This window comes from Bubalus bubalis, chromosome 24 (assembly GCF_019923935.1).
Source record: "Bubalus bubalis isolate 160015118507 breed Murrah chromosome 24, NDDB_SH_1, whole genome shotgun sequence".
Lineage (NCBI taxonomy): Eukaryota > Metazoa > Chordata > Mammalia > Artiodactyla > Bovidae > Bubalus > Bubalus bubalis.
The window spans coordinates 28,094,697-28,121,425 of NC_059180.1; the positions used below are offsets into that span (position 1 = coordinate 28,094,697).

The 26,729-nt window shown below is 50.3% G+C and overlaps 2 protein-coding genes across 7 annotated transcripts in view; one reads left to right on the forward strand and one right to left on the reverse strand.

Moving 5' to 3' along the window:
* MYH11 (myosin heavy chain 11) overlaps nucleotides 1-11,527 on the forward strand; it is a 127,957-nt gene extending 116,430 nt beyond the window's left edge. For 2 of the 3 annotated variants that reach the window (XM_006050072.4, XM_044935706.2), the window contains 5 exons: nucleotides 238-361; nucleotides 929-1,137; nucleotides 2,422-2,530; nucleotides 2,610-2,782; nucleotides 10,817-11,527. In XM_006050072.4, the coding sequence (XP_006050134.1) occupies nucleotides 238-361; nucleotides 929-1,137; nucleotides 2,422-2,530; nucleotides 2,610-2,782; nucleotides 10,817-10,949 (748 nt within the window). In that variant the 3' untranslated portion in view covers nucleotides 10,950-11,527. Of the gene's footprint in view, nucleotides 1-237; nucleotides 362-928; nucleotides 1,138-2,421; nucleotides 2,531-2,609; nucleotides 2,783-7,574; nucleotides 7,614-10,816 lie in introns of all 3 variants that reach the window. The other variant, XM_044935707.2, reaches the window with a different exon arrangement.
* A 1,188-nt stretch (nucleotides 11,528-12,715) lies between these two features.
* NDE1 (nudE neurodevelopment protein 1) overlaps nucleotides 12,716-26,729 on the reverse strand; it is a 38,742-nt gene continuing 24,728 nt past the window's right edge. For 3 of the 4 annotated variants that reach the window (XM_044935710.2, XM_006050075.4, XM_045164247.1), the window contains exons 5-9: nucleotides 19,443-19,579; nucleotides 17,948-18,127; nucleotides 16,610-16,701; nucleotides 14,969-15,120; nucleotides 12,716-14,141 (exon numbers count right to left, since the gene is read on the reverse strand). In XM_044935710.2, the coding sequence (XP_044791645.1) occupies nucleotides 14,048-14,141; nucleotides 14,969-15,120; nucleotides 16,610-16,701; nucleotides 17,948-18,127; nucleotides 19,443-19,579 (655 nt within the window). In that variant the 3' untranslated portion in view covers nucleotides 12,716-14,047. Of the gene's footprint in view, nucleotides 14,272-14,968; nucleotides 15,121-16,609; nucleotides 16,702-17,947; nucleotides 18,128-19,442; nucleotides 19,580-26,729 lie in introns of all 4 variants that reach the window. The other variant, XM_044935713.2, reaches the window with a different exon arrangement.

Here is a 26,729-nt window from a genome sequence, read left to right on the forward strand (position 1 = left end):
TATTTGGGGGTGTAGTCTGGTGGGGACGGGGCATCTGGGGATGTCGGGGAGGAGCGAGCTGGTCCTCATCTCAGGCCTGGCTCCCTGCTTCCCAGCTGTGTGAGTTTGCACAAGCCTCTAAGCCTCTCTGAGTCTTGACTGTAAAAGAGGACGACCCCGAGGCATTGCTCCTCCACGGGAGCGAGCTGCCTAAGCCAGGGGAGGCTGGAGGACCCAGGGCGGCTGCCTTTCCCTTAGGAACGCGCTGCAGGATGAGAAGCGCCGCCTGGAGGCCCGGATCGCACAGCTCGAGGAGGAGCTGGAGGAAGAGCAAGGCAACATGGAAGCTATGAGTGACCGCGTCCGGAAGGCCACACAGCAGGTGGGGGCCGGGGCAGCCCGGACCCGGACCCGCCCTGCGACAGGCTCCTGTGTGCCAGGCCCGGGTGGGGGCGGGATGAGGCAGGAGAGTAGCTGGGACAGGCTCCTGTGTGCCAGGCCCAGGCGGGGAGGTGGGGGGGGGGATGAGGTAGGAGAGTAGCTGGGACAGGCTCCTGTGTGCTAGGCCCGGGCAGGGGGCGGGACAAGGCAGGAGAGTAGGGACCCAGCACATCCGCTCCGGAGCACCCACTCCCTCCTCTCTGGTCACCCTAGCACCTGGCCTGCAGGGCCTCCCGTAGTGGCTCCCTCCAGCAGACGAGGCTCGCCCAGAAGGGCCTGGCGGTCTCCTTCCTGCCTTTTCCTTAGCCCCCACCTCCCGACAGTGAGCACCCCGCCACGATGGGCACTGGGGCCCCGTCGTGGAGCCGGCGTGGCACTGAGATGTGGCCTGGAAGGGCTGCCCCTTGGCTGAGCCTTGAAGGACGGCCAGGGAGGGGCTGGGTGCTGGAGGGGAGGGAGGGGGGCTTCCGGGCGCCCTCCACCTGGTGACCTCCACCCTCCTCCCCAGGCAGAGCAGCTCAGCAACGAGCTGGCCACGGAGCGCAGTACAGCCCAGAAGAATGAGAATGCGCGGCAGCAGCTTGAGCGGCAGAACAAGGAGCTGCGGAGCAAGCTGCAGGAGATGGAGGGGGCAGTCAAGTCCAAGTTCAAGTCCACCATCTCGGCCCTGGAGGCCAAGATCGCACAGCTGGAGGAGCAGGTGGAGCAGGAGGCCAGGTATGGGGGCCAGGGGGGCCATCGAGCAGCACCCCAAAGACCACCTGCTTGCCAGCGAGTGGTGGGGTCGTGGAGGGGTCAGCCAGTCTCCCTGGGCATCAGCTCCGGCCGAGAATTGGCTCAGAGGTGCCCGCGCAGCAGCTGTTCTGGGTGAACTAAGTGAGAACACGGGCAGGCGCTGTGCCCTGAGTGAGCCTCTGAGACGTTAGCTGCTCTAAGCGGCCGGACTCCTCAGTGACGTCAGCCGGGCTTCCCGGGAGCTCCCGGGACTTTGCCTAACCAGGGTCTGCAGGCTGTCATGTTAACGGGTACAGCAAACATCCGAGTCCTCAGCCCCCTCGGCGCCCACAGTCATGGGCAGGCTGCTCACTTACACGCGGTCCCTGAGCTGACCATCAGACAGGGTCTAGATCCTTACACTGTTTTTGCCCTTTTTTGTGGTGACTTCATAGAAAAGTCACGTGCCACAACAGTTCCCCAATTTAAAGCATACGGCTCAGTGTGTGTGTGTGTGCTTAGTCGCTCAGTCATGTCCAGCTCTTTGCGATCCCATGGACTGTAGTCCGCCAGGTTCCTCTGCCCATGGAATTCTCTAGACAAGAATACTGGAGTGGGTAGCCATGCCCTTCTCCAGGGGATCTTCCCAACCCAGGGGTCGAGTCCAGGTCTCCCGCAGTGCAGGCCGATTCCTCACCACGTGAGCCACCAGGGCAGAGGCTCTCAGCGCACAGCTCACGGGCACACATTCACTACAGTCAACTGTGGCACGTCAAGAGAGCCAGTGAGAAGCCCGTGTCCTTAGCCATCACCCTCTATTTCGCATCCCCAGCTCCAGGCAACCACTCATCTACTTTCTGTCTCTATTGTCTATTCTGGACGTTTCGCAAAGTGGGAGCATACAACACAGGGCCTCTTGTTAAGACTGGCTTTCTTTCACTGAGCATGTTTCCAAGGTTCTCCCGCGCTGTAGCCAGGGTCAGCACATCATGCCTTTTCATGGACGATTTCTCAGAATGAGCTCTGATTCGGGCTCAGGAAAAGTGCCCATGTGGGGACTTCCCTGGTGGCCCTTCATGTCTAAGACTCTGCTCCCAATGCAGGGGGGACAAGGGTTCGATCCCAGGTCAGAGAACTAGATCCCACATGCCACAGCTAAGACCCAGTGCAGCCAAATAATTAAAAAAAAAGAAAAGTGCCCACGTGGGTGATGCTGGTCGGGTTCACGCACTGGCTGCAGGGAGGCCCTCCCCATCTGAACCGTCCCTGCTTGCCCCGTGTGCGCAGAGAGAAACAGGCGACCGCCAAGGCACTGAAGCAGAAGGACAAGAAGCTGAAGGAGGCCCTGCTGCAGGTGGAGGATGAGCGCAAGATGGCAGAGCAGTACAAGGAGCAGGTAACCGCGCCCCAGCCCCCTGCCCAGCCCCGCAGGCCCCGCCACGCACCTGCCTGATTCTCGGGCTGCTCCTTGCCAGGCTGAGAAAGGAAACCTGAGGGTCAAGCAACTCAAGAGGCAGCTGGAGGAGGCGGAGGAAGAGTCCCAGCGCATCAATGCCAACCGCAGGAAACTGCAGCGTGAGCTGGACGAGGCCACGGAGAGCAATGAGGCCATGGGCCGCGAGGTGACAGCGCTCAAGAGTAAGCTCAGGTGAGGTGCCAGCCCCCAGGGTCCTCGGGTCTCAGACGGGGCGCGCGGGGTGGCCTGAAACACCCACAGTGGCTCAGGGGCCCTCTCCCCAGAGCCGCTCAGCTCATCATGTATGCAGCACCAGCCTGTGCTGGATGTGGGAGGGGCTCAGGTCACGGGGGCCCTGCCTCTGAGCGGCTCCCCTTCTGTTCCAACAACCAGTCCCTTCCCGTCCTCCTGGCGAGGAGCAGGAGAACCAGGCGGTGTCTCCCTGTCTCCTGAGTCCCTTCTTCTCTGTGTCAGGACATTGGCAGACTCCCTTCTCTCTTCCCCTCTCTTCTGGACTCTCTTCCCCGCTCTTCCTAACTCAGGGTTTCTCCATCCGATCGCCATCCAGGGCTGAACAACTCTTGTTTATCATGGGCTTCCCTGGTAGCTCAGATGGTAGAGAACCTGCTTGCAATTCAGAAGACCCAGGTTCGATCCCTGGGTTGGGAAGATCCCCTGGAGAAGGGCAGGGCAACCCACTCCAGTATTCTTGCCTGGAGAATCCCATGGACAGAGGAGCCTGGTGGGCTACAGTCAGTCCAGGGGGTTGCAAAGAGTCGGACGTGACTGAGCGACTGTCACGGGCTGGCCTGTGCCCTGCAGGACGCTGAGCAGCACTCCTGGCCTCCATAAGCTAGATGCAGTGGCACATCCCCTGAGGTCCCCGGGGGGCGCTGTTGCCCACAGTCAAGCCCCTCTGCCCTAAGTGGGCGTGGTTTTCTCTCCCACCCCTGAACCTCTGGGCCTGAAGGTGGTAGGTGCTTCCTGCTCCCCAGGGCTCCTTCCAGCCCCTGGTCCACCTGGTTCCCTGAAAGGCCTAACTCCACGCTTTCCGTGTCATCCATCCACACCCTGCAGGCGGGTGATCCAGCCTCAAGTCCACGACCTTCTCTCCTCCAGGGCCCTGCCACGCGCCTGCACTCCTGCTAACTCTCAGCTCTAAGCTGACCATCAGGCATCACATCATCAGCCCGCCACCACCTTTCTTCAGCTCTCCCCTGTCTCTACTGGGGTCTTGCACCCCTCGGCTCATCCGCTAGCAGCCCCACTGACTGCACAGTTATGAGCCTCTCCCACATGCTCCACACTCTGGTCCCTCTTCCTGCTGTGCTGGGCTTACTTGGTTAAAATACAACCCAAATGAAATCCAACTGCCAACCTTCTGCAGCTCAAAGCTGTGCGAGAAAGCCAACAGGAGCGCTGCCACTTCATTGAGAAACGTGCCATTGAGACACCAGGCTGACCCCACTTAGTGCTTTAGGGACTTTCCCCTCCCCCTCCCCCCACCCCCCCTCCTCTAAGCCTCCCCCCACCCCTCCCCCTCCTCTCAGCCTCCCCCCACCCCCACCCTCTCACCCTTCTCCTCCCCCAGCCTCACCCCTCCCCTCCCCCACCCTCTCACCCCTCAACTCTCCCCTCCCCTCCCCCATCCTTTCACCCCTTCCCAATCCTCTCTCCCCTCCCCTCCCCTCTTACCCCTCCACTCCCCCATCCTCACCCTCCCCCACCTTTTCACCCCTCCCCCATCCTCTCACTCTTCCCCTCTCCCACCCTCTCCCCCTCCCTCTCACCCCTCCCCTCCCCCACCCTCTCACCCCTCCCCTCCCCCCTCACCCTCTCACCTCACCCACTTAGGCACCTGCTTTTCACCCTCCCTGAACTTACTCCCTCTGCCATCCTCAGTCTCCACTGATGACTTCGCTTCCTCTTTAACTGAAAAAAGGAAACCATTGTGAAGTATAAACAAGCCCCCACTTCTCCATACCTCTCTACATCTGTACTCATTTCCTGTACTTTTCCCCCCATTTCTGTGCTCAACTGTCCAGCACCAACTGAGGTCAACCCCACCACTAGACCCCTCACCCTCTTGTTTAACCAAGGATGTTGCTCCCTAAAGTCTTACCCTTCTACCCTGTGATATATTCTCTCTTGCTGAGTCGCTCCATCAGCTGAACAAACCCAACCCCACTTCCCTGCAGCCTGTCACCGTGAAACTCCCCATTTGGCAGCATGCGTGGTGCCTCCGCACGGGCCTCCCGGCCCCGCCCTCACCGCTGTCCTTCCCACTTTCTGGCCGCCCTTCACCTCTTCTGCTGGTGCCGCATCTTAAAGGCCAGTTGCTGCTGGTCTGCCCAGACTGCCACCCTGGTCCTCTCTCCATCTCCATCTCCACTCACTCCTCAGGTGAATCTCAACCAGCCTGGTGGCTTTGGAATTCCATCCACAGCTAGTGACTTCCTAGTTTATCTCCTGCCCAGACTTCCTGGGATTCCAGACTTCCTTGACCTTCCTATTCAGTGCCTAACAGGCAGCCCACACCTAAACACACCCCGACTTGAGCCCTGACTGAACCCCCTCATCCTCAACCAGCTCCTTGCACAGTCCTCCCCGGTTCAAAGCTGCTGTTAACCTAGGCCAGAAGCTGCCTTATTGTTCTCTCCATTACACCATGCATCCAAGCTGTTGAGAAATCCAGTCAACTTTCTCTTAAAAAATACTCTGCATCCAGAATCCATCCACTTCTTGCCACCTCGTCGAACCTACCCTCTCCTCCCATCTGGACGACTTTCTCAGCCTCCTTGTGGGCCTCTCGCGTCCATACTGGCCTCTTATAGCCTGTTTTCAACACAGAAATGGTGTGGGGTCATGCCCCTCCTTTGTTTGGAGCCCTCCATGGGCCCCCACCTCACTCAAAGTAACATCTTGACAACGGTTAGTTCCACCAGGCCCTGCACGATCTCTGTCCTCTGCTTCCTAAGTTACCGTCCACCTCTCCATCTTCTGCCTCAGGGCCCTTGCGCTGGCTGCCGTCCCTGCCTGGAATGCTCTTCCCGCAGCTCACTGCAACAGCAGCCCCCTCCTTGCCTTCCTTCAGGTGTTTGCTCATCCATGTGATCAGAACCTCCTGTCTCACTCCCTGGCATTCTCCTCTCTCTTACCCACCTGTCATCGTGGAGCTTGTTATTCTTGTATTTATTTCACATACAGTCTGTCCTCACTCTTGGCCTGCAAGGCCATAAACACAGAGGCTGTGTCTGCTTATTCATCCCCAGTGTCTGGGCACAAAATAAACCTTCAGTCGTTGAGTCAGAGATGATGTTTCTTCAACCTCAGCCATTCTCACACCACCTTTCCCATTTTGCCTTAGTCTCTCACCACCTGTACTTTTGTCGACTTGATACTTTCTTTGAAATTTACTGTGTAAACCATACATGTGTCTATTCACAAATGAAACCTACCTCCCCTGTATTGTTAAACCAGGGTCCCTTGCATCAACAGGTCACAATCAAGTTAAACACAGTGAAAACAAGACAACAGTGAGTTCTAGCTATTGTGGCCACAAATTGATGACTGTGACCCGAAGGCCGACTTCTCATTAAAAAGGCAATGACAAAAAACGACATTAGCACCAAACAGACTCTCTGACATAGTCAGATGTATTTAAAGAGTGGGAAGGGGAACCCCTTTCTCACGGTGCCATTAAGCAACCTGAGGGCATGCCCAGGAACCCTCTGAAATCACCTGGCATCTCAGCTCCAGACCCCGAGAACCACTCTAGGAGACGAGGGGAAGCCTGAACCACTTTCACAAGGGGGGAGTGAGCAGCCAGCTCCGAGTGCAGGCGTTCAGGAAGGAGCCCCCTGCCCGTGCGAGGTGGCGGGCAGGCGGCGTGTCCCCACTGCTGGAGCCCCCAGAGCCCTCTCTGCTGCTGACCAGATGCTGCCCTTCCGTGGGCGTGGGCTGAGCAGTGGGGCACACTCAGCCACCCCAGCTCTCTTGCCATTTTGTTATCACTGTCCCTTTCTTGGGACCAATGTCTTTTTTTTTTTAATTTTAAAAATCTTTAGGCTGCACTTTGAGGCTTATGGGATCTTAGTTCCCGGACCAGGGACTGAACCCAGTCCTTGGCAGAGAGAGCTCAGAGTGCCAACCACTAGACCGCCAGGGAATTCCTGGGACCGGTCATTCGTGCAGCACAAGTTGACCATCCCTTTTGGATTCTGCCCCAGATAACTGACCCTTCTCGGGACTGTACAGGCCTGTATTAGACCACCCACTTTTTACAATTAACATAAGCATACATGTACATATGGGTGGAAGACAGCTCCCACCTTTGCTGCCTTCTCTGAGTCCTCCAAACATGCAAAAACCCAAGATCAAGCACGAGAGCTGTGAGTGAGGTTCGCAAGCCTAGCCAGCTTCTTCATGAGCAAGGAATTACAATGCACGTTTCACAGATTTTACCAGACAGATACATCACAATACGAGCTCTCATTAGAGCCTGACCAATGCACCCATCCCTCCCCAGACTGCCAGGCATCTCCACGTGAGCCGCCCAGGTGCCCACCTCTACCTCCTGGCTACGGGCGTGAGAGGCAGTGGAGACAGTCACGGTAATGGAGCAACAGGCTGCTGCAGGCTCCTTGCCTGGAGCTGTTCAGGTTCTGGTCTCACAAGGATCTTCTGGCCTAGCTTACTCAGATTCCTTTACCTTCCTGAAGAGAAATGCAGAAGGGGAGGAAGCCATTGAGCCTGTGTTCTTTAAGCTCTGAAGGACAGAAAGTGCTTTTTAATTGGAAAAAAAACAGACCACTTGTCCCTTTGTGTGCCGGCTTCCCTGAGTGCTTGGTGGCTGCAGGTGCTCCGCTATAAGGGTCCTTAAAAGTGGCTGAAACTACTGAATTGAAGCAAACGCCTTTAATGATTAAACTCGCACTTGAACAGGAGGATGGTAACCACTGGGGACTCTCTCTCTCTGTTTCAGAGCCCCCCTCCCCCAGGAAACTCCGCAATGACTCACCAGGTATCATGCCTGCAGCTTCGCGGCTCATGTGTGCGTGTGTGGCTCCTGGTTTCCATTTCCTTTCTGCCAGCGCACCGCCCCCCGTCTCCCTGTCCCCCTTTGTGGGCCCTCCCAAACTTCTGAGATGTCTACCAAGTCCGAAGGCTTAGGGGTCTTAGGTCCAAAACGGTCTTTCATCAAAGCCAACATGCACCCAAACATGCATCTTCACAGTCTCCTTCCTTCTTTCGCTTGGGCGTCTGACGTGGCACTGATGTGGCCTGTCATACCATGTGCTGACAAGTTTAGAGGCTGTTTTGCGTGGCTTGGAGGGTTCTTACCTGGGTGGCAGGCCCCTCGTACACGGTGAGGCCACGGCTGGGCCGTGCCCCCTCGTCCGGCTCAGGCACCTTGCTGAGCAGAGGCACCAGCGCCACCATCTGGGTACCTTCCTGGAGACTGGCTGTCATCGGCTGGTCTGGTTCACAAGTTGGAGTGAGCCAGGCACAAGGTCATGGTGGCCCCCCCCAGCCACAGGCCCCCTGGGCTGGGGTTTCCACACATGCGTGCGAGCGAACGAGCTCTCATCCCGACGTCTCACCCTCACTAGGGCTGCGTGGGGCTTCAGCAAGGCCGGCCGCTATCCGCATCTTGAGCGCACGAAGGCCAGGTCAGGCCGAGTCTTTCCCAGAGGCCTCACAGGCACGTGTTCACAGACCAGGGATGGACACCCACAACTCGGGGGGTGCACTGGGCCATCAAAGACAGGGGCCAGAGGCCTCGGCTTCTCTGGGATTCTAACAACATCTTCACACGTGCAGTTGGGCTCTGGGGCCCGGCTTCCCCCTCATCCTCTTTGAGGCCCAGCCAGCCCTGCCTTCTGTCTGTCTGCTCTCCTGGAGAAATCTCAGCTTTGCTGTCACTGTACCCATAATACTTAAAGGTGGAGGAGGTCTAGGCAGGAGCTTTAGGCGGGAGCGTCACGCCTCTGGGGCAGCGCTCTTGAGCAGCTCTCCTGCCAGCCTGTCCGGATTGTGGGATAAGCTGGATCCCAGGCTTGGCTGGGGTGTAGGCCCCATCAGTTGATGGAACCTGAGTCCTTGTAGGGTAGCAGGCCCTACACGCTCGTGCTCATTCCTGGGATGCCAGCAGTGCCTGAAATATGTTCCTGAGTCCGTGAACAGAACCCAAATTCTCCAGGATCAGACATTTTAAGCAAATTTTTAGAGGGGTCCCTTACTTCCTTTGGCAGAGACAGCCAGTTATCAACTTTTGCCTAGCATATGAGTCCTGTGCCTTCAAGCAAGCCTCCTAAACCAAAACAGACCAGCTTCAGGCCTGGTGCCCACGCAGGGGGCCTTCCAGGGACCCAGGAGTGATTGATTTACTTCTTAAGTCAAAGGAGCATATTGATCAGTTCAACTCCTCTACTTAGCAAATGTGGGCTTCCCAGGTGCTGCAAGTGGTAAAGAACCCACATTCCAATGCAGGAGATACGAGAGACTCGTGTTCCATCCCTGGGTCAGGAAGATCCCCTGGAGGAGGGCATGGCAACCTACTCCAGTATTCTTGCCTGGAACATCCCCATGGTCTGAGGAGCCTGGAGGGCTACAGTTCACGGGGTCACAAAAGAGCTGGACATGACTAAAGCAGCTTAGCACACACGCAGTTAGCAAGTACAGGCTCTTCTGAGAGGCAAAGGGAAACCGAGGCACTGTTTCCCAGCCCATCCCATCCAGTGTGAACCTGGAAGGTTAGACACGGATAAAGCTGTGTGGACGACTGCTGAGCCCTGCATGCCGAGAGAACACAGTGCTAAGGAAGGAAGAGATTTTTTAAAGGTCACCTCTAGGGAGGGAGTGATATAAAGTTACTTTCAAAGGAGTTGGGGACCTAGAAGCTTCCTCTGATGGGAGGAAGGCTGCCCTGAGTCTTTAGTTGGCAGTGTCTACCACTTTAAGTATTTATTCCTGATCGCTGCCCCCTTGGGAAGTACCATCTGCCATACCCAGTGGGCTTTACCGGCCCAGGTCCTCCCACCCTTGGACCCCAGATGGCTTGTGCTGGGAAGCCTGTCAGCGATCAGGAATTTCTGGGCCTTGCTTCTGCCTCCTGTCTTGCCTGTCTGAGTCGCCCCCTGTGACTAAAGAATAGATGGGCTGGGCTCACCCTCGTGGCTTTCCTTTGTCCCGCCTTTGTGTCGTGAAGTGGATCGTTTTTTGTTGCAAAAGTCTGCTTTCTTCTTAGACATCCTAAAATGAGTTAAGACCTGTCAAACGGGGTCAGATGGCCAGAGCTCAACATATAACATTATTTGTTGTGGTCGCTGAAAAGAAGGTGAACATTCCTTCCAAATGGTGGAGGTTAAGAACAGGCGGGTCTGACTTTTCCTCCTGCCTGCCTGCCCTGCCTTCTTACACAAAGCTTCCCTGCCAGTGACCAGGCTGGGCCCTGGTGGGAACAGGGCATCCGGCAGGACAGAGACGAGGCGATGGGAGTGGGAAAGACAGAAAGGGGCGTCCCACCAGTTAGGGCTAAAAAACACCTTGGATTAACGGGTCTAATGTTTTTCTGACAAATATCCACTGAGCACCTGTTGTTTGCGTTGCACAGTGCCTGCCATGGTGAGCACGAAACAGATGAGATCCCTGCCCTGGGGGAACTCAGTCCACGAATTCTGTTCACGGAAGCAGGGTGTGTCGGTGCCTTTAACCAGACAGCATTCTTCTGGCGACCACAGGGACCTCCTTCCCTCTCAAGGCTGCCCTTGGTGGTCACACTCACCTTCCTCCAATTCAAAACCTAACCCCCTCCCCGCTTTTCCTTCTGCAAAAGAGGAGGTGCGGACACAACAGTTCCCCCTCATCCCGGCCCCAGAGGGTAGGAATAATCGCACGTGGGGCCATCACCCCACTTGCATCTCCCCCATCTTTTCTAAATACAAGTCCACAGCCAACCAGAAGCCAGTGGGTCAGCAACTGACCAAACCAGACATTTTTTTAAAGCAGACGGTCCTGCTTTGAAAAACCTATTCTGCCCCCATTGCAGCTGATTAAATGCACCCATACCTCCAGACGGTCAGGATTTGTTCACTTCCACCTGAATATATTTGCGCCTCATTTGTTCCAAGTCTCTGTTTGTTCTTTGCTCAGTCTGAAAACCTCCTCCAATCTCGTGGAAGGTTTCTGTACTAAACAAACGTGTGTCTTCTTAAAAACCCACAGGCGAGGGAACGAGACCTCTTTTGTTCCCACAAGAAGGTCTGGAGGACGTAGAGTTATTGAGAATGCGGACGGGTCTGAGGAGGAAATGGACGCTCGCGATGCTGACTTCAACGGAACCAAAGCCAGTGAATGAATGACTTGCTCAAAAACGGCACAGAACCAAACCCAGTGGACTCCGCTTAGCACTGTCTAAATCCATTTTCAAACTCCAAACATCACAGACACCCCTCACGATGAATATAAACACCGCCCTGCATTCAGGGCATCATCTTAAGTTTGGAACGAGGTACCAAAGGCGAAAAACCCAACAGGAGACACAGACACACCCAACCTCTCTGCCAAGACCTGTGCAGAGATTTTTTTGAGTTTTTAGAAAAATATATCCACGGTAACTAATCACTGGCAACTTTACATGAAACGAGGAGAAAGTCACCACGGAGACGGGTGCCCCTGCTCCCACTCCCCAACTTTCCTGCCCTGTGGACCCTTCCATCATCCCGGGGTGGGGGTGGGGGCCGGTTTGAGAATTCCTCTTCCCTCCGGTTCCCACACGTCAGATGCACACAGTTCACTGAGACCAAGTGCCTTCTGTAGTCACGTGAGTTACAAAGGAGACGCCGCTCAAAGGCTAAGAGCAGGAAAGTCACACTGTTTTATATGCACTGACTGTACTTAAGGACACCCTCACCAATAAAAGGTCATAAATCACTACAGCCGAGTTGGCTTTTCTGTTGCTTTCTAGAGAAAAAGGACAGGACGAGATGGGTAGGGGAGGGAGGGGGGCAGAGTGGCCTCATTTAGGATGATCCTATGAAGTCAGTGGAGCAGGAACTGGCAACCCACTGGCAGCAGTATTCTTGCCTGGAAAATCCCATAGACAGAGGAACCTGGTGGGTTGCAGTCCATAGGGTTGCAATGAGGCAGATACGACTAAGTGACTAACATTTATGAAGTCAGGGTTGTTAATTCATTAAATCGGGAAACTGAGGTCTAGGGAGGTGAGATGAATTGTCCAACACCCCACAGCTGGCCAGGAGGAGAGCAGAACCTCAGAGTGAGTCTGAGGGAGGGGCTCTTCCACACAGGAGGTGAGCAGCTCGAGGCTCAGGGAGCAGGACGGGGCTCAGAAAGAACATGCACATCAATCAAAACAGCACGTGATGGGGACTTCCCTGGTGGCTGAGACTTTGCCTTCAATGCAGGGGGTGTGGGTTTGAACCCTGGTCGAGCAAGATCCCACATGCCTTACAGCCAAAAAAACAAAACATAAGACAGAAGCAATATTACAAGTTCAATAAAGACTTTAAAAACTATCCACATAAAAAATTCTTAAAAAAGAAAACACACAAACCAGGTACGTAGTTAATGTGAAGAATAATAAGCATTCCTTGAATGTACGAGTTAAAACACAAGACTTCGCCCAGTAGGGGTTGACAAACTTTTTCTATAAAGGCCCAGAAATGGTCTCTGTCACATTTGTGTCTTTTTTTTTTTTTTAATTATTAAACTATCCTTTAAAAATGTATAAACTGTTCTTGGCGTGAGGGCCATAAAAACCGGGTCTGGGCCAGTCCTTTCCTTCACCTGCATGCTCTAGACCGAGCTGCCTGGCAAAGGTTCCATTCAACACAAACGACTCCATACTCAGACTCTGTGGGCTCAAACAGACTGAAAAGAAAGGAATCACAAAGACCGAGGACACGCTGAAAGACCAAATGTCGATACAACTTGAATAGGACATACACATGTTCCAAACACAATTCTAAGCTGACCCGAAAGGAAATTTTTAAAAAGTAGGCTTTTTTTTCATTGTCACTTTGTTAAAAAAAAAAGTCTTCCACCATAGGATGCACAAACACAGAAGCACTAACCGGCATTTACTGACCGCCACAAACTAGCTGAAAATCAGTTTCTCTTGATTTTATTGTTCTTTTAAAAAAATAAAAGTACATCTTTTACCGATACAGGTTAGAGTGTTGCCATGGTAATGAGGTGAGCACTGGAGTTTAATTCTCTGCTGAATTTCAGTAGCACTTGAAAAGTTCTGTTTTCAACTGGATATTTTTGCTGTTCTTTTGGAAAAATAACTTAGTAACAGAAGGCTGTTAGGCTGCATGCATATGCCTGAATTCCCATGTTCTTTTTACTTGTGTCCAAAGTGTGAGGCGGCTGTTCCAAACCAGCAGGGAGGAGCCACATGCTGTCTGCATGGAAATCCTGGGTTCATTTCTTCTTTAATAAGGATGCTCCCAATGCAACCCTGGTGGCTTCATCTTATCTGAAGGTCACCTTGATTATTTCATCAAGGCTTTGAATGAAGTCCTGTTCTCAGGGGCTGCATCGCTAAGGCCATCACCCCCCAGAAACCCTCAGAAGCAGAGGTCACTCCCAGACCAGGGTGGGAGGCTCAGGACAAGGATAGGTCTAAAGAGGACACAGATTTTCCACTGACCTGGTCCCCACAAAATTCACACTGAAACTCAAGCATGCCTCTAAAAGCCTCAGCAACAGGCAGATTAAAAAGTCTTGGAGGCACATGTGTATAAAACAGCCAGTGGGAAGCTGCTGTATAGCCCAGGGAGCTCAGCTCGGTGCTCTGTGACGACTTAGAGGGGTGGGATACATGTATACACATCGCTGATTCACTCTGCTGTACAGCAGAAACTAAACAACACTGTAAAGCAATTATACTCCACTTTGGGGGAAAAAAAAGGTCTTGGAGGTACACCACACCACAGTTTAAATAAAAGGTACGTGCCTGTTCTATTCTTCACCCCAGGCGTGATTTCAGGGCACAGACCCCTGTCATGCCATGGCGCACTGGAGATTTTGTTCTGGAAGAAGCACCAGCTGTGGGGCAGGGTGCGCCTAGGATGGGCTCAGGCTCCACTTCACAGGTGTCTCCAGTCATTAAAAACACCTCTCAAGACCAACTGGGACTCAGCTCAGCTGACAAGGATAGGGTGGCCTTGGCACCCACGTCGCCCTTTCCAGAGGGTCAGGTTGGTCCCATCCCCCGGCTGTACACACCAACACGGAGGCTGGGGGTTAAGGGACTGCATTTCCTGCAGCCAACGACCCAGGGCCACCGGCGATGGCCTTGGTCACTTGGCTTTGTGTGACTGCTTGCTCGTATTTCTCAAACTAACTTAAAAAAAAACCCCAAAACACCCAAAACCTAGTTTAAGGAGGGAAGGAGGGGAAGGGCTCGCCTCGGCTTCCGTGGCTTTCCTAAAGCAACATCTTGACTACACCCTGGGCTGACGGCAGCGACGGTGAGGAAACATTCGACGACGGCTTCCCAAACTCCAGGCGTTTTCCCAACCTTCAGACAGAGCAAACCAAGTTAAGCAGACATTACAGCTGTTCTAGGCTGGCTAGCACGGGGCCCACCAAGTTACAAGGGTGAATATCAAGGTCGGGAGCAGTGTCTCACTGGGTCTCAATTTTCTCTCCTGTGAAATGAAGAAAAGGACACTGGCCATCTAGCGCTCACGGCCCTCCCCCAAAGCCACACAAAGAGCCCAGTCGCAGAAGACCCTCCAAAGAACACCCCCGGCTAAAGGTCCAGAAGTTACGTGCATTCTGGGGAAAACAAATTCTTCCTCTCCTGTCCTCCATCTGCCACTGACCAACCCAAATCTGCATGGCCCGGGGGCCAGTGAGATGGTGGCACATGTTAGAAAATTCTAGAATCTGGAGGCCGCCCTGATTTTCTTCAGGCCAGAAAATAAATGAAGCTGTTAGAGGTCAGGTTTGTGTTTTCCAATCCAGTGACTGGCTTCAGGAATCCAGTCTGGCTGATTTAGTTTCCTGAAGGTTCTAAAGGGTTTAAAAAAAAAAAATCAAAATCCTCTTCTGGGGGAAGCAGAGCAGTGTTTGAAGCCTGAGTCGCAAACAAGTGATTTATACCAAGGGCTTTCTCACAGCATGACTGGGAGCTGGGGCTGTAGAGTCAATACAAATGACTGTCTTCCTGGCCATTTGCCCAAACCAGAAGATATCAACTAACTCGGCCTTAAGGGATAGAGAGATATGCTGACATAATTCCTGCAACTTTCAAAAACACGGCTATCGGTCGGGGGTCAGAGGCTTCTGGCTGGAGTGGACGGGTTCTCCCAACACCGAGGAGGAACAGCGCAGGGAACTGACCCTTTGTCGCCGAGAGGCACGTTGCTGCCGCCGGGCCGCCTGTCCACGCCGTCTCTGTTTTTGCTCCCCCGCCCCGAGGCTGGGCCACTGGCTCGGCCTGGGGACTGATCGTACACGAAGTTCCGGCAGGAAGCAAGTTTGGACTCCAGGGCCTGGAGAGAGAGATGCTTTCACAGCTCAAGTTGAAGACAAGAACCCTTACACCCCTCTTCAGAGCCCATATTGTTGTTCGGTCGCCCAGCTGTGTCCGACTCTTTGCAACCCCCTGGACCGTAGCACACCAGGCCTCCCTGTCCCTCACCATCCCCTGGAGGTTGCCCAGGTGCGTGTCCATCGCGTCGGTGAGGCCACCACGGTTACTGTGTGTATGGGCCATCAGAGCCCATCCACATCATGATAACCTAAGAGCGTGGTTCTCACACTAGAACCACTGATGTTAGAGCCATTGTATTAGAACCCCAAAGCGTGCCCTTCCTGCCCCCCAAATTCAGTGTACATCCAGCTCATACAACTGGTGGTCTAAGATATCGAGGAGCCTCCTAAAAAGTCACTAACCCTACCTATGATCCAAGTCTGCCTACAAGAAAGAATGAAATTGACTTTTGGAACCATTCAGTGTCGCTGTTACCTAGATAATCACACACCAAGTGGCAGGAGGTTTGAATAAGAACTTGCCTCACGGTGAACAGACCCTCTGGGAACCAGATGGGCGCTGAGATCACCCTGGGCTTCTCTATAATCTAACTGTTAAAATCTGTCTGTAAAACAGCAAACCAGGAAACCAAAAGCCAAAAAGAAAAACACAGGAAACGCGTCGCAAGCTTCTATTAACTCTGAATACACACATTCTGGTCAATGACAGACGGGCAGGACTCAAACTATGCGGCTTTCCATTTTTAAAAATTCAGAAAGGCATCGTTTTTAAAAATAAGAGAAACAACGACAGAGAATAGCTGTGTGATTTCTTAAGCACCAAAGACTCCTTCCCTGTAATTAACATAAAACCTGTAAGGTCATGTTCTCTGCCCAGCCTTTCAAGATTTTCTCCTTAACTCCCTGAGCAAATAAAAACCATGTCTGACAAAATGTGCCATTCCCTGGAGAAGGGAATGGCAAACCACTTCAGTATTCTTGCCTCAAGGACTCCATGAACAGTGTGAAAAGGGAAGTTTTCAATTTTTCTCAGTTTCTTCAAACTGAGAAAAATATCACTAATGCCATTCAAATTTCCCCAACTGCCAGGGAAAATGGCCCAGGGAAAGAACAGTGTACCTGGGGATCTAAGGGTGCCTCAGGGTCAGAGCCTGGGTTTGTCAGAAACAGTGCTCCCCAAGGGCCTTCCCTGGAGGTCCAGCGGTTAGGACTCTGGGCTTTCATTGCCCGGGACTTGGGTTCAATCCCTGGTCGCGGAACTAAGACACAAGCCATGCAGCCAAAACCAACCAAATGAACTTTAAAAACCAGAAACACCACCCACAGACGCACAGCAGGTCTAAGGGACACGAGACGAGCCAGGCCTACACCTGCACCCGTGAAGCCTCTGCCAGAGGGGAAGCGGCCAGTACGATCACGCCTCAAGCCTCCCGAAGACAGAGGATGCCACGTGAATGCCGGGCACCACGCCACGCGATGCTGTCTTACCCCCACTTTCCGCAGCAGGTCTCCCACGATGTTGAGGGCTGATATCCGGGCTGCGGGCGTGAGGGGGGTCCCCCCAGTGGAGTCGTCCAGGCCTGTGTGTGTAAAAGGACGCACACGTGACACCAACACACACGGAAAAGTCTGTGCACTAACGTATCTCAGTGTGAAATCCGGAGGTGGGTCCCCGTGCCCTCTGACCCCCAACGCTGCCCTGTTTCAATCACTAGGGTGCTGCCCGACATAACGAGAGTACCTGATGACCAGCTTCTCGTAGCCTTATGATGACTATCCTCAGTATTTATCTCTAGATGCTATTCTTTGAAATAAAAAAAAAGCAAGTCCTCTGAAACTTGGAGGAACTCCATACAGTTAATTAACATTCCCAGCATCTGAACAAGGCCCACTGGTCAGGGTTCCACCCCTTGGAGTCCCCTCTCTCTTCTGAGCAGGGCTCACAGGGCTCAGGGATCAGCATCACCCGGGCACTCGTCATAAATGCAGGATCTCAGGTCCCGCCCACACCTGCTGCAGCTGAGGCCCAGCTGAGGCACGTGCTTAAAGGGGGACTAGCCTGGGACTCTGGCAACGGCACACTCTGTGCCTGCTGGGCACAAGCTGAGGGACAGGCAGTATGTGGTGGGGTCAGCCCGGAGCCTGCCCGCCATCGGCCAGCTGAGCGACGTCAGGCCAGCTCCTTAACGTGGAGTGTCAGTCTCCTTATCCATCAGATGGGGGCGGGGCTTGCATTACTTGCTTCTTGGGCCTCAGTGCAAATCCAAGGAGGTGGTACGTACACACAGAGCACAACGAGCAGAAGGGCTGGCACCTCCTGGGTGCTCAGTAATTATCTATTATTATTATTTGTTATTACGTGGCCCAATCAGAGCCCCACAGCCAGTCAGTCATCAGAGGGGCTGGGTGAGCACTCCATTTCTTGGTTTTTCCCCAACTCAGCACAGGTTATGCTGGGACCAGTTCTACAGGATGTATTGCTGGACCCACAAAATGTTTTATCTTGTTATTGAAGTATTTAACTTGGGAGATTTCATATACAACACAAGGACTTCTGGCCTCTGGTCCTTACCAAAGGACTCACATCTCTCACAGCTGAAGCAGAGAGGCAGTGGCCCCTCTGGACGAGACTTCCATTCTCTGGTTTGCCGCAGACTCCACTGCTCCCTGTCACCTCCCATTCAAGAGGCTCCTCCCACCTACCGCATTAGTCTGCCCCTGTGAGCCCCGCCTCTGCTCCCTGCTGTACAGCCTGGCCCTATTTCTCTCTCACCCAGGAAAGCCTTTTGAAGCCAAGAGAACCCTCCCAACTCCCATCCCCCTTACCACGTCTGAAGGTCCCAGGAGTGTTTAAACTCGAGCTGGGTCCTCGATGAGCTATGGGGGTGGACGGCACGGAGCCAGTGGCCTGCACCGCTGTGTCTGTCCTCTCAGCGTCCACCGAGCTGGGCATGGGCGTCCTGGGTTTCTCCTGCTTTTGCTGCACAGCCAATTCCTGCCGCAAGTCTAGGCGAGGAAAAGGATTCCGATTAAGTCCCTGTTGCGGGTGATGGGGCAGGAGACAAGGGTGAGCAAGAACCACCACCAGAGTGAGAAACTCCCGGTGGAAACCCTGAATGAAGTAGACCCCATGCGACCTTGCCCTGCAGGCTTGCAAGACCACACAGTTTTTCTTCTGAGTAAAAACAAAAAGATTAAAAAAAAAAAAAACTTTTAAAATTATGACTGTAGTGTTTCAGGAAAATTCCAATGTATCAGGATATACAGAGTACCAAGTGAAGACATGCCTCCCAATCCACCCTCGAATGCTCAGCCTCACTCCTGATCACTGTAACATGGGGGTGAGCGTTTCAATCCTTTTTCTCTGCATTTTCACCCATAAAGTTTATATATATATTGTATGTGTGTGTGTGCATATCTTTTAAGCATATAATTTTTATTAAGCATAACTAGAAACATATATCTACCATCTACGTACTTTCCCCCTTCTATGTTATATCCTAACAAGCTTTCTATGACATTTATATCTGTATCATGTTTGTTTCAACTATTTAACATTCCACAAAATAAATCTATGTAATTTACATAAGCAAATGATTACTGATGAACATTTAGGAACAACTACGTGTTAAACTCGAGAATTTTACTTTTTAATCCCTCTTCTACCGGCTACACATTAGAAACCAAATGAGCGTCATAAACAATTAACGAGGACTTTAACAAAATCTCTTGTGAACCCAATTTGGATGACTTGGGAATGTGTTAGAAGGCTGGGGGAATTCCCTGGTGATCCAGTGGTTAGGACTCCATGCTTTCACTGCCAAAGGTATGTGTTCGATTCCTGGCTGGGGAATTAAAAGGCCACAAGCTGCATGGTATGGCCAAATTGAAAAAAAAAAAAAAAAAAAAAGCCCTACCTCTAGAAGTGCTCCAAAGAGCAAATGCTGATAAGATTCCTGAGTTCCAAGCCACTTGCATTAGCAGCCATCACATTTCAAAAGTAAAGAGCTGGCTAGCAAGTCCATCAACAGGCATTTCCCCCCCACAAAACTCCTGTGCTCCTGCTAAGCATAAAGCTGGTGATGGACTTAAATACCCACTAGGGGTCTTCATAGAGTTGGACATTTGACAGCTCCTAGCACAGGGTAGGAATCAAGCCTCAACTTGCCCAGTGTGATCCCCACCCTTGGACCAGAGCGCCGAGAAGGGTGCAGATTCCAGCAAAGGGCGTGCTGGGCAATGCTGTGGGACAGGACAGCCTCGGGCCAGGAGAGGGCACAACGCTGGTCAAACCCACAGACCAAAGCCCTGGCCACCTGACCTCTGGCTTCATCCTTTAGTCGCTGAACAGATTCGAGGAGATTCTCCTTCTCATCCAGTTCACTCTCCAGGAAGGCGTTTCTTTCTATGGCTTGATTCAAACGCTGTTCAAAGTCCTCCAGTGACATGATCGTGGCCCTGGGTGAGAGACCAGCAAGGTTGCCCGAGGGAACAAACGCATCTGTTATGTGCCCGAGAGACGAGACACCTGGGGAGTGGGCCCCGGCTCCCGCACGTCCTAATCCCAGAGATGAGCAGCCCCTCGACTTCGGGACCAGGCTCTTCACCTGCACAGCCCATCAGCTCACGAGGCGCACAAGGCTGTCCCGTGGATTAACTGAAAGCATGTCCACACAGCACTTAAAACACGAACCAGGACCTAATTAGGACCACAGACAGGCCCTGATCAAACGCCAAGAGCAGCACGTTCCATCTTGTCTCAGAGACTCACCATGTAGTCAGCATTCAGAACATCCCACTAAGATGCACGTGCAATCTAGTAATCATGCATTTACATGCCTAAGAGAGGCCTTCTTTATCCCTCAGTTACCTTAACAAGTTAAAAAAGTTTCAAACGCCCAGCCCAGCTGCCCTAACAACCACGTATTTCGGATAGTGCAGACGGGCCACTGGAATGTCATGTTAAAGGCACTGACATGTGCAGCAATGAGGAAGTCTGTTTCACTCTGTCTGGGACGTTCCTGGTGGATAAGAATTCCCCTGCCAATGCAGGGCACACAGGTTCAATCACTGGTCCTGGAAGACCCCACATGCTGCAAAGCAACTAAGCCCAAGCACCACAACTACTGAGCCCACACTCGAGAGCCCTCGCGTCGCAATTGCCGAATCTCCATGCTACAACTACTGAAGCCCATGTGCCCCAGAGCCTGTGCTCCACGCAACACGAGAAGCCACCACCACGAGCATCTTCACCATAATGAAGAGTAGCCTGTGCTCACTGCAACTAGAGAAAGCCTGCACGCAGCAACGAAGACCTGCTGCTGCTGCTGCTAAGTCACGTCAGTCGTGTCCGACTCTGTGCAACCCCATAGACGGCAGCCCACAGGCTCCCCCGTCCCCGGGATTCTCCAGGCAAGAACACTGGAGTGGGTTGCCATTTCCTTCTCCAATGCATGAAAGTGAAAAGTGAAAGTGAAGTCACTCAGTCGTGTCCGACTCCTAGCGACCCCATGGACTGCAGCGCACCAGGCTCCTCCATCCATGGGATTTTCCAGGCAAGAGTACTGGAGTGAGACCTAGCGCAACCAAAAAAAAAAAAAATTATCTTTAACTTGTTTGGACAAGCTGCGTCCTCTGGGACTCAGTTTCCTCACATGCAAAGCAGAGGTGCAGGGGTAGTAGCAGGACCTCCTCGCGGGGCGGGGGGAGTGGGGAAACACACAACAGGTGTCTCACAGATGCTTGACGAACGTCAGCAATTCTCGCCGATTCTGTGTTTATGTCCGAAGACCTTTAACATCCCCTGAATCGTCTCATGGTGATTAAAAACGTCTGGAATGAAACCCTCCTTGCTCTAATACGTAAGACTATCTAAGTGTTCTTAAGGAACTTGACCTCTCTGGGCCTCCAGGCCTTCAAAGGCCAAGTGAGGGTCAATCATTTAACTCGTCCATCCACAGATGAATGGATAAAGAAGCTGTGGTACATATATGCAATGGAATCTTACTCAGCCATAAAAAGGAAAGCATTTGAGTCAGTTCTAATGAGGTGGATGAACCTACAGCCTATTATACAGAATGAAGTAAATCAGAAAGAGAAAAATAAACATCATACATTAACATATATATATGGAATCTATAAAGACGATACTGATGAACCTATTGGCAGGGCAGCAATGGAGAGGCAAACATAGAGAACAGACTTATGGACATGGGGTGTGGGGTAGGAAGGAGAGGGTGGGATGAACGGAGAGACCATAGCATGGAAATATATACGCTAACATATGTAAAACAGACAGCCAATGGGAATTTGCTGTAAGACTCAGGGAATGCAAACCAGGGCTCTGTGACAACCCAGGGGGTAGGATGGGGAGGGACGCTCCAGAGGGAGGGGATATATGTATTCCTATGGCTGATCCATGTTGATGTATGGCAGAAACCAACACAATATTGTAATTATGCTTCAATTAAAAACAAATTTAAAAAATCATTCATTTCTTCAGCACTGCCTTCTAAGTCCAGATTGAGTCCTAATGTAGGAACTAATGTTCCTAACTCAAAGGGTCTTTTGAAGTAAAGAAGATAAAGTTACCAAAAATGCCTGATTAAAAACAATAAAGGGATGATATTTAAGAATACAAGACTGGAATCAGTTAAAACGATCCTAAGGCTGGCATGTCAAACAACAACAAAGATGCTGTAGCTAGGAATTCATGTAACAACAGACGTCTAAGATTTGAGGCCACAGAGGCTTACTGAAATGCAAACATATGCTATTTATGAGGAGGCAGACCCCAAATCATAAAGAAATCAATTCTCTGTACGTTATCTAATAAGTTTAACACCATCCTAATAAAACTACAGGCTTCCCAGGTGGCGCTAGTGATAAAGAACCTGCCTGCCAATGATGGAGACATCAGAGACGCAAGTTGGATCCCTTGGTTGGGAGCCCGACCAAGGGCTCAAACACAGGTCTCCTGCATTGCAGGCAAACTCTTAACTGACTGAGCCATCAGGGAATCTAGATTGCAACATGCAACATAATTATAATTAATACCTCTGTATGTTAAAAGTTGTTAAGAGGTTAAATCCTAAGAGTTCTTACCAGAAAAAGACCACTTTTTTTCCATTTTTTAAATATTGTATCTATAAGAGATGATGGGTATCCACTAAATATATTGTGAGAGTCATTTCATGATGTATGTAAGTCAATTCCTTGTGCTATATACACTTAAACTTATATAGTGCTGTATGTCAATTAAATCTCAATAAAACTGAAAGAAAAAAATGGCCAGGAGAACTGTGAAAGAGATCAGGGGAGCTAGTTCCACCAGAAACAAAGAACATGTTATTATGAAGCCTCAATAATGAAGAGGGCTGCAGTGTGCAAGTTATAAGAGCAGACAGGTCAAAGAGAACCAAAGGTCCGGAAATGGATCCAAATGCATATGAGAATTTAATTCATGATAAAGGTGGCATCACAAATCATCAATGAAAAAGACGCCTGGTTCAATTTTAGGTCTGGGGACTACCAGGTAGCCACCGAGAAAAATTAATGTTGGATCTAATGTTGCACCCCAAGATGAACTTCAACTGGATCAAAAACTTAAAATCACTAATTGGTCAAAATCTACTATTGGCTTCTGGAATGCCAGAGAAATGAAGAACAACTTCAGCAGCATTTCTGGCATTCCTGAACTTGTGTGGATCAATAACTGTATACAATCAGTTTGACTGGGTAATACCAGCAGGGCACAGCACTTAGGTCTATTGTTACTTTGTGAATATTTACTTTCAACTAAAGGTAAGTACCCTAGTTGTCATCTGAGTCACAAATAGCTCTATGTGCTTTATATGCTGAAATTCTGTCAACTGATATATAAAAGCATATCTATATACAAGAGTAAAATGCAAAAAAGCAAATTTATTATAGTAAAATGATACAATACATAATGACTGTGAAAGCTGTTCATCCCACAGACAGTTATGAGAAACTGAAAACAGGCAAGCGGAAAAACAGATTTTCAGTAAATATTCATATTAAGACATACATCTTCTCTTCAACAGAGGAGATTAAGAAGAGGAGGCAAGAATACACAGAACTGTCCAAAAAAGGTTTTAATGACCTGGATAACCAAGAAGGTGTGATCACTTACCTAGAGCCAGACATCCTGAAATGTGAAGACAAATGGGTCTCAGGAAGCATTACTACAAAGCTAGTGGAGGTGACAGAATTTCAGCTAAGCTATTCCAAATCCTAGGAGAAGGCAATGGCACCCCACTCCAGTACTCTTGCCTGGAAAATCCCATGGACGGAAGAGCCTGGTAGGCTGCAGTCCATGGGGTCGCACAGAGTCGGACATGACTGAGCGACTTCACTTTCACTTTTCACTTTTATGCATTGGAGAAGGAAATGGCAACCCACTCCAGCGTTCTTGCCTGGAGAATCCCAGGGACGGAGGAGCCTGTTGGGCTGCCATCTATGGGGTCGCGCAGTCAGACACGACTGAAGCGACTTAGCAGCAGCAGCATTCCAAATCCTAAGAGATGATGCTGTTGAAATGCTGCACTCAATAGGTCAGCAAATTTGGAAAACTCAGCAGTGGTCCCAGTACTGGAAAAGGTTAGTTTTCATTCCAGTCTCAGAGAAGGGCAATGCCAAAGAACATTCAAACTACCGCACAACTGCACTCATTTCACATGCTAGCAAGGTAATGCTCAAAATTCTCCAGGGTAGGCTTCAACAGTACATGAACTGAGAACTTCCAGACATACAAGCTGGATTCAGAAAAGGCAGAGAAACCAGAGACCAAATTGCCAACAGCTGTTCGATCACTGAGAAAGCAAGGGAATTCCAGAAAAACATCTACTTCTGCTTCATTGACTATGCTAAAGCCTTTGACTGTGTAGATCACAACTGTGGAAAACTCTTAAAGAGATGGGAATATCAGACCTCCTTACCTAGCTCGTGAGAAACCTGTATGTGGTTCAAGAAGCAGCAGTTAGAACCTTACATGGAACAAAGGACTGGTTCAAACTTGGGAAAGGAGTAACATAAGGCTGTATATTGTCACCCTGTTTATTTAACTTATATGCAGAGTACATCATGCGAAATACTGGGCTGGATGAATCACAAGTTGAAATCAAGACTGCTGGGAGAGATATCAACAACCTCAGATATGCAGATGATACCACTCTAATGGCAGAAAGTGAAGAGGAACTAAAGAGCCTCTTGATGACAGTGAAAAAGCTGGCTTAAAACTCAACAGTCGAAAAACTTAAGATCCTGGCATCCGGTCCTGTCACTTCCTGACAAATAGAAGGGGAAAAAGTAGAAGCAGTGACAGACTTTGTTTTCTTGGACTCCAAAATCACTGTGGATGGTGACTGCAGTCATGAAATTAAAAGACGCTTGCTCCCTGAAAGGAAAGCTATGATGAACCCAGACAGTGTATTAAAAAGCAGAGACATCACTTTGCCAACAAAGGTTCATATAATCAAAGCTATGGTTTTTCCAGCGGTCATGTACGGATGTGAGAGTTGGACCATAAAGAAAGCTAAGCGCCGAAGAATTGATGCTTTTGAACTGTGGTGTTGGAGAAGACTCCTGAGAGTCCCCTGGACTGAACGGAGATTAAACCAGTCAATCCTAAACAAAATCAATCCTGAATATTCACTGGATGGACTCTGGTCATTTGATATGAAGAGCTGACTCATTTGAAAAGAACCTGATGCTGGGAAAGACTGGAGGCAAAAGGAGAAGAGGGCAGCAGAGGCTGAGATGGCTGGACAGCATCACTGATTCAAGGGACATGAATTTGAGCAAACTCCGGGAGACGGTGAAGGACAGGGGAGCCTCGCGTGCTACAGTCCATAGGGTGGCAAAGTGTCAGACACGAATGAGCGACTGAACAACAACAAAATTTCCTGAATCATTCAAGGTTACCCTCTACTCAGTTGAAAGCGTTATTTAATTTTACAGACATACAGCTGGAGGGACCAAAATAAACAAATAGTGGATGGTGCTGAGAAATTACTGTTCTTGCAGCACATGGTCAAATTTTTCACACATAACTACTAAAAATGTATAATGAAATTGTAAAGTTTTAAAGTTTTTTAAAAAATAAAACTTCAGCATTCCAGAACTTTATTCCTTCTAAAATGATGATTTGGGTCTCTACCTGTTAGGGAATTTAAATAAACAGTTTTGTTTAGGCTCCAAAGATAAAGCAGAACAGACCTCTGACCTTGCTTCTAAGCTGCCTGGACACTGTCTTGACTGGCTGCCCTGAGTGCAAGAAGACCGGGGACAAATCTTGAAATTGTTGAGCCCCTGGAGGGGCCTTGGCCAATCAAGCCCCAGGCTTAGCAACACAACATTCCAAGCTTTACAAGAGAAAACAAATAGCATTAACATGAAACCAGGGCTGCAATTTGCTCACAGATTGATGATGACATCAGTTTGTGTCCTAGGATTAAAAGCGGGAACCCCAAACTGCAATATTTGAAGTCTCACCCAGAGCGGATGCACTGCCTGGCCCTTTACCCAACTGGGACTCCAGATGTGCTGTGTCACGAGACTTCCCAGCGCTGTATGAGTCTGGATGTTGGTCAAAACCCAGCACAGTACCCTCTGCTCTGTCTATTTCTCTTTTCTTTTATGTTAGTATATTGAAAGTAAGCTAGATAACCTCTAATAAATATTGGTATTATTTATTTGTATATAACAAGTGGCTTATTTTGTTAACAAATCTTTGAACTTGAGACAAAAGTGAAAACTTTTGGCAAAACACTACCACATCTGATGGTAACGTTCAACTATTCACCATTTATAACTTTATTGCTACTCTGTCTCAGATATTCCTTTGGAAAAGGTGCAAGGGTTCTTTACATACTCTAATGTACTGTCTATAGATTATAAGATAAAGTCAAGCATGTATCTGCTGATACTTTTTAAGTGGACCTGTCTTTATACTTAGAAATGTCTCTTAATAGTAGGATTCCCTCATGGCTTAGATGGTAAAGAATCTGCCTGCAATGCAGGAGACCTGCGTTCGACCTCTGGGTCGGGAAGATCCTCTGGAGAAGGAAATGACAACCCACTCCAGGATTCTTGCCTGGAGAATTCCACGGGCAGAGGAGCCTGGAAGGCTACAGTCCATGGGGTCACAAAGAGTTGCACACGACTGAGTGACTATCACTCACATGCAGCTAAACGATGAATCCAATGGATCTTCAGGAGAGAAAAAGAGAGAGAAAGGAAGGGAGAAGAATACTAGAGGAAAATACAACTAATTGTTATATATACCTTAGATTGCAGATAAGCTTGCCTACATAGAAATCCAAGTAACTTTCAATAGTAACGCATGCAACAGACAAAGATGGAAGACAAATGAGAAACTCCCCAATGCTTTAAATTCTCATCATAGACAAATAATAAACATCTTCTGAAACTGATGAGAAAAAACAACTAGCAACCCAATCTGAAAATAGGCAAAGATAAACAGAGTTCACAGAAAAAGAAATAAAACAGTTATTAAACATATGAAAAGGAACTCAAGGTCATTCATAATCCAGAAACGTACCTATTTGTCACCTATTACACTGGC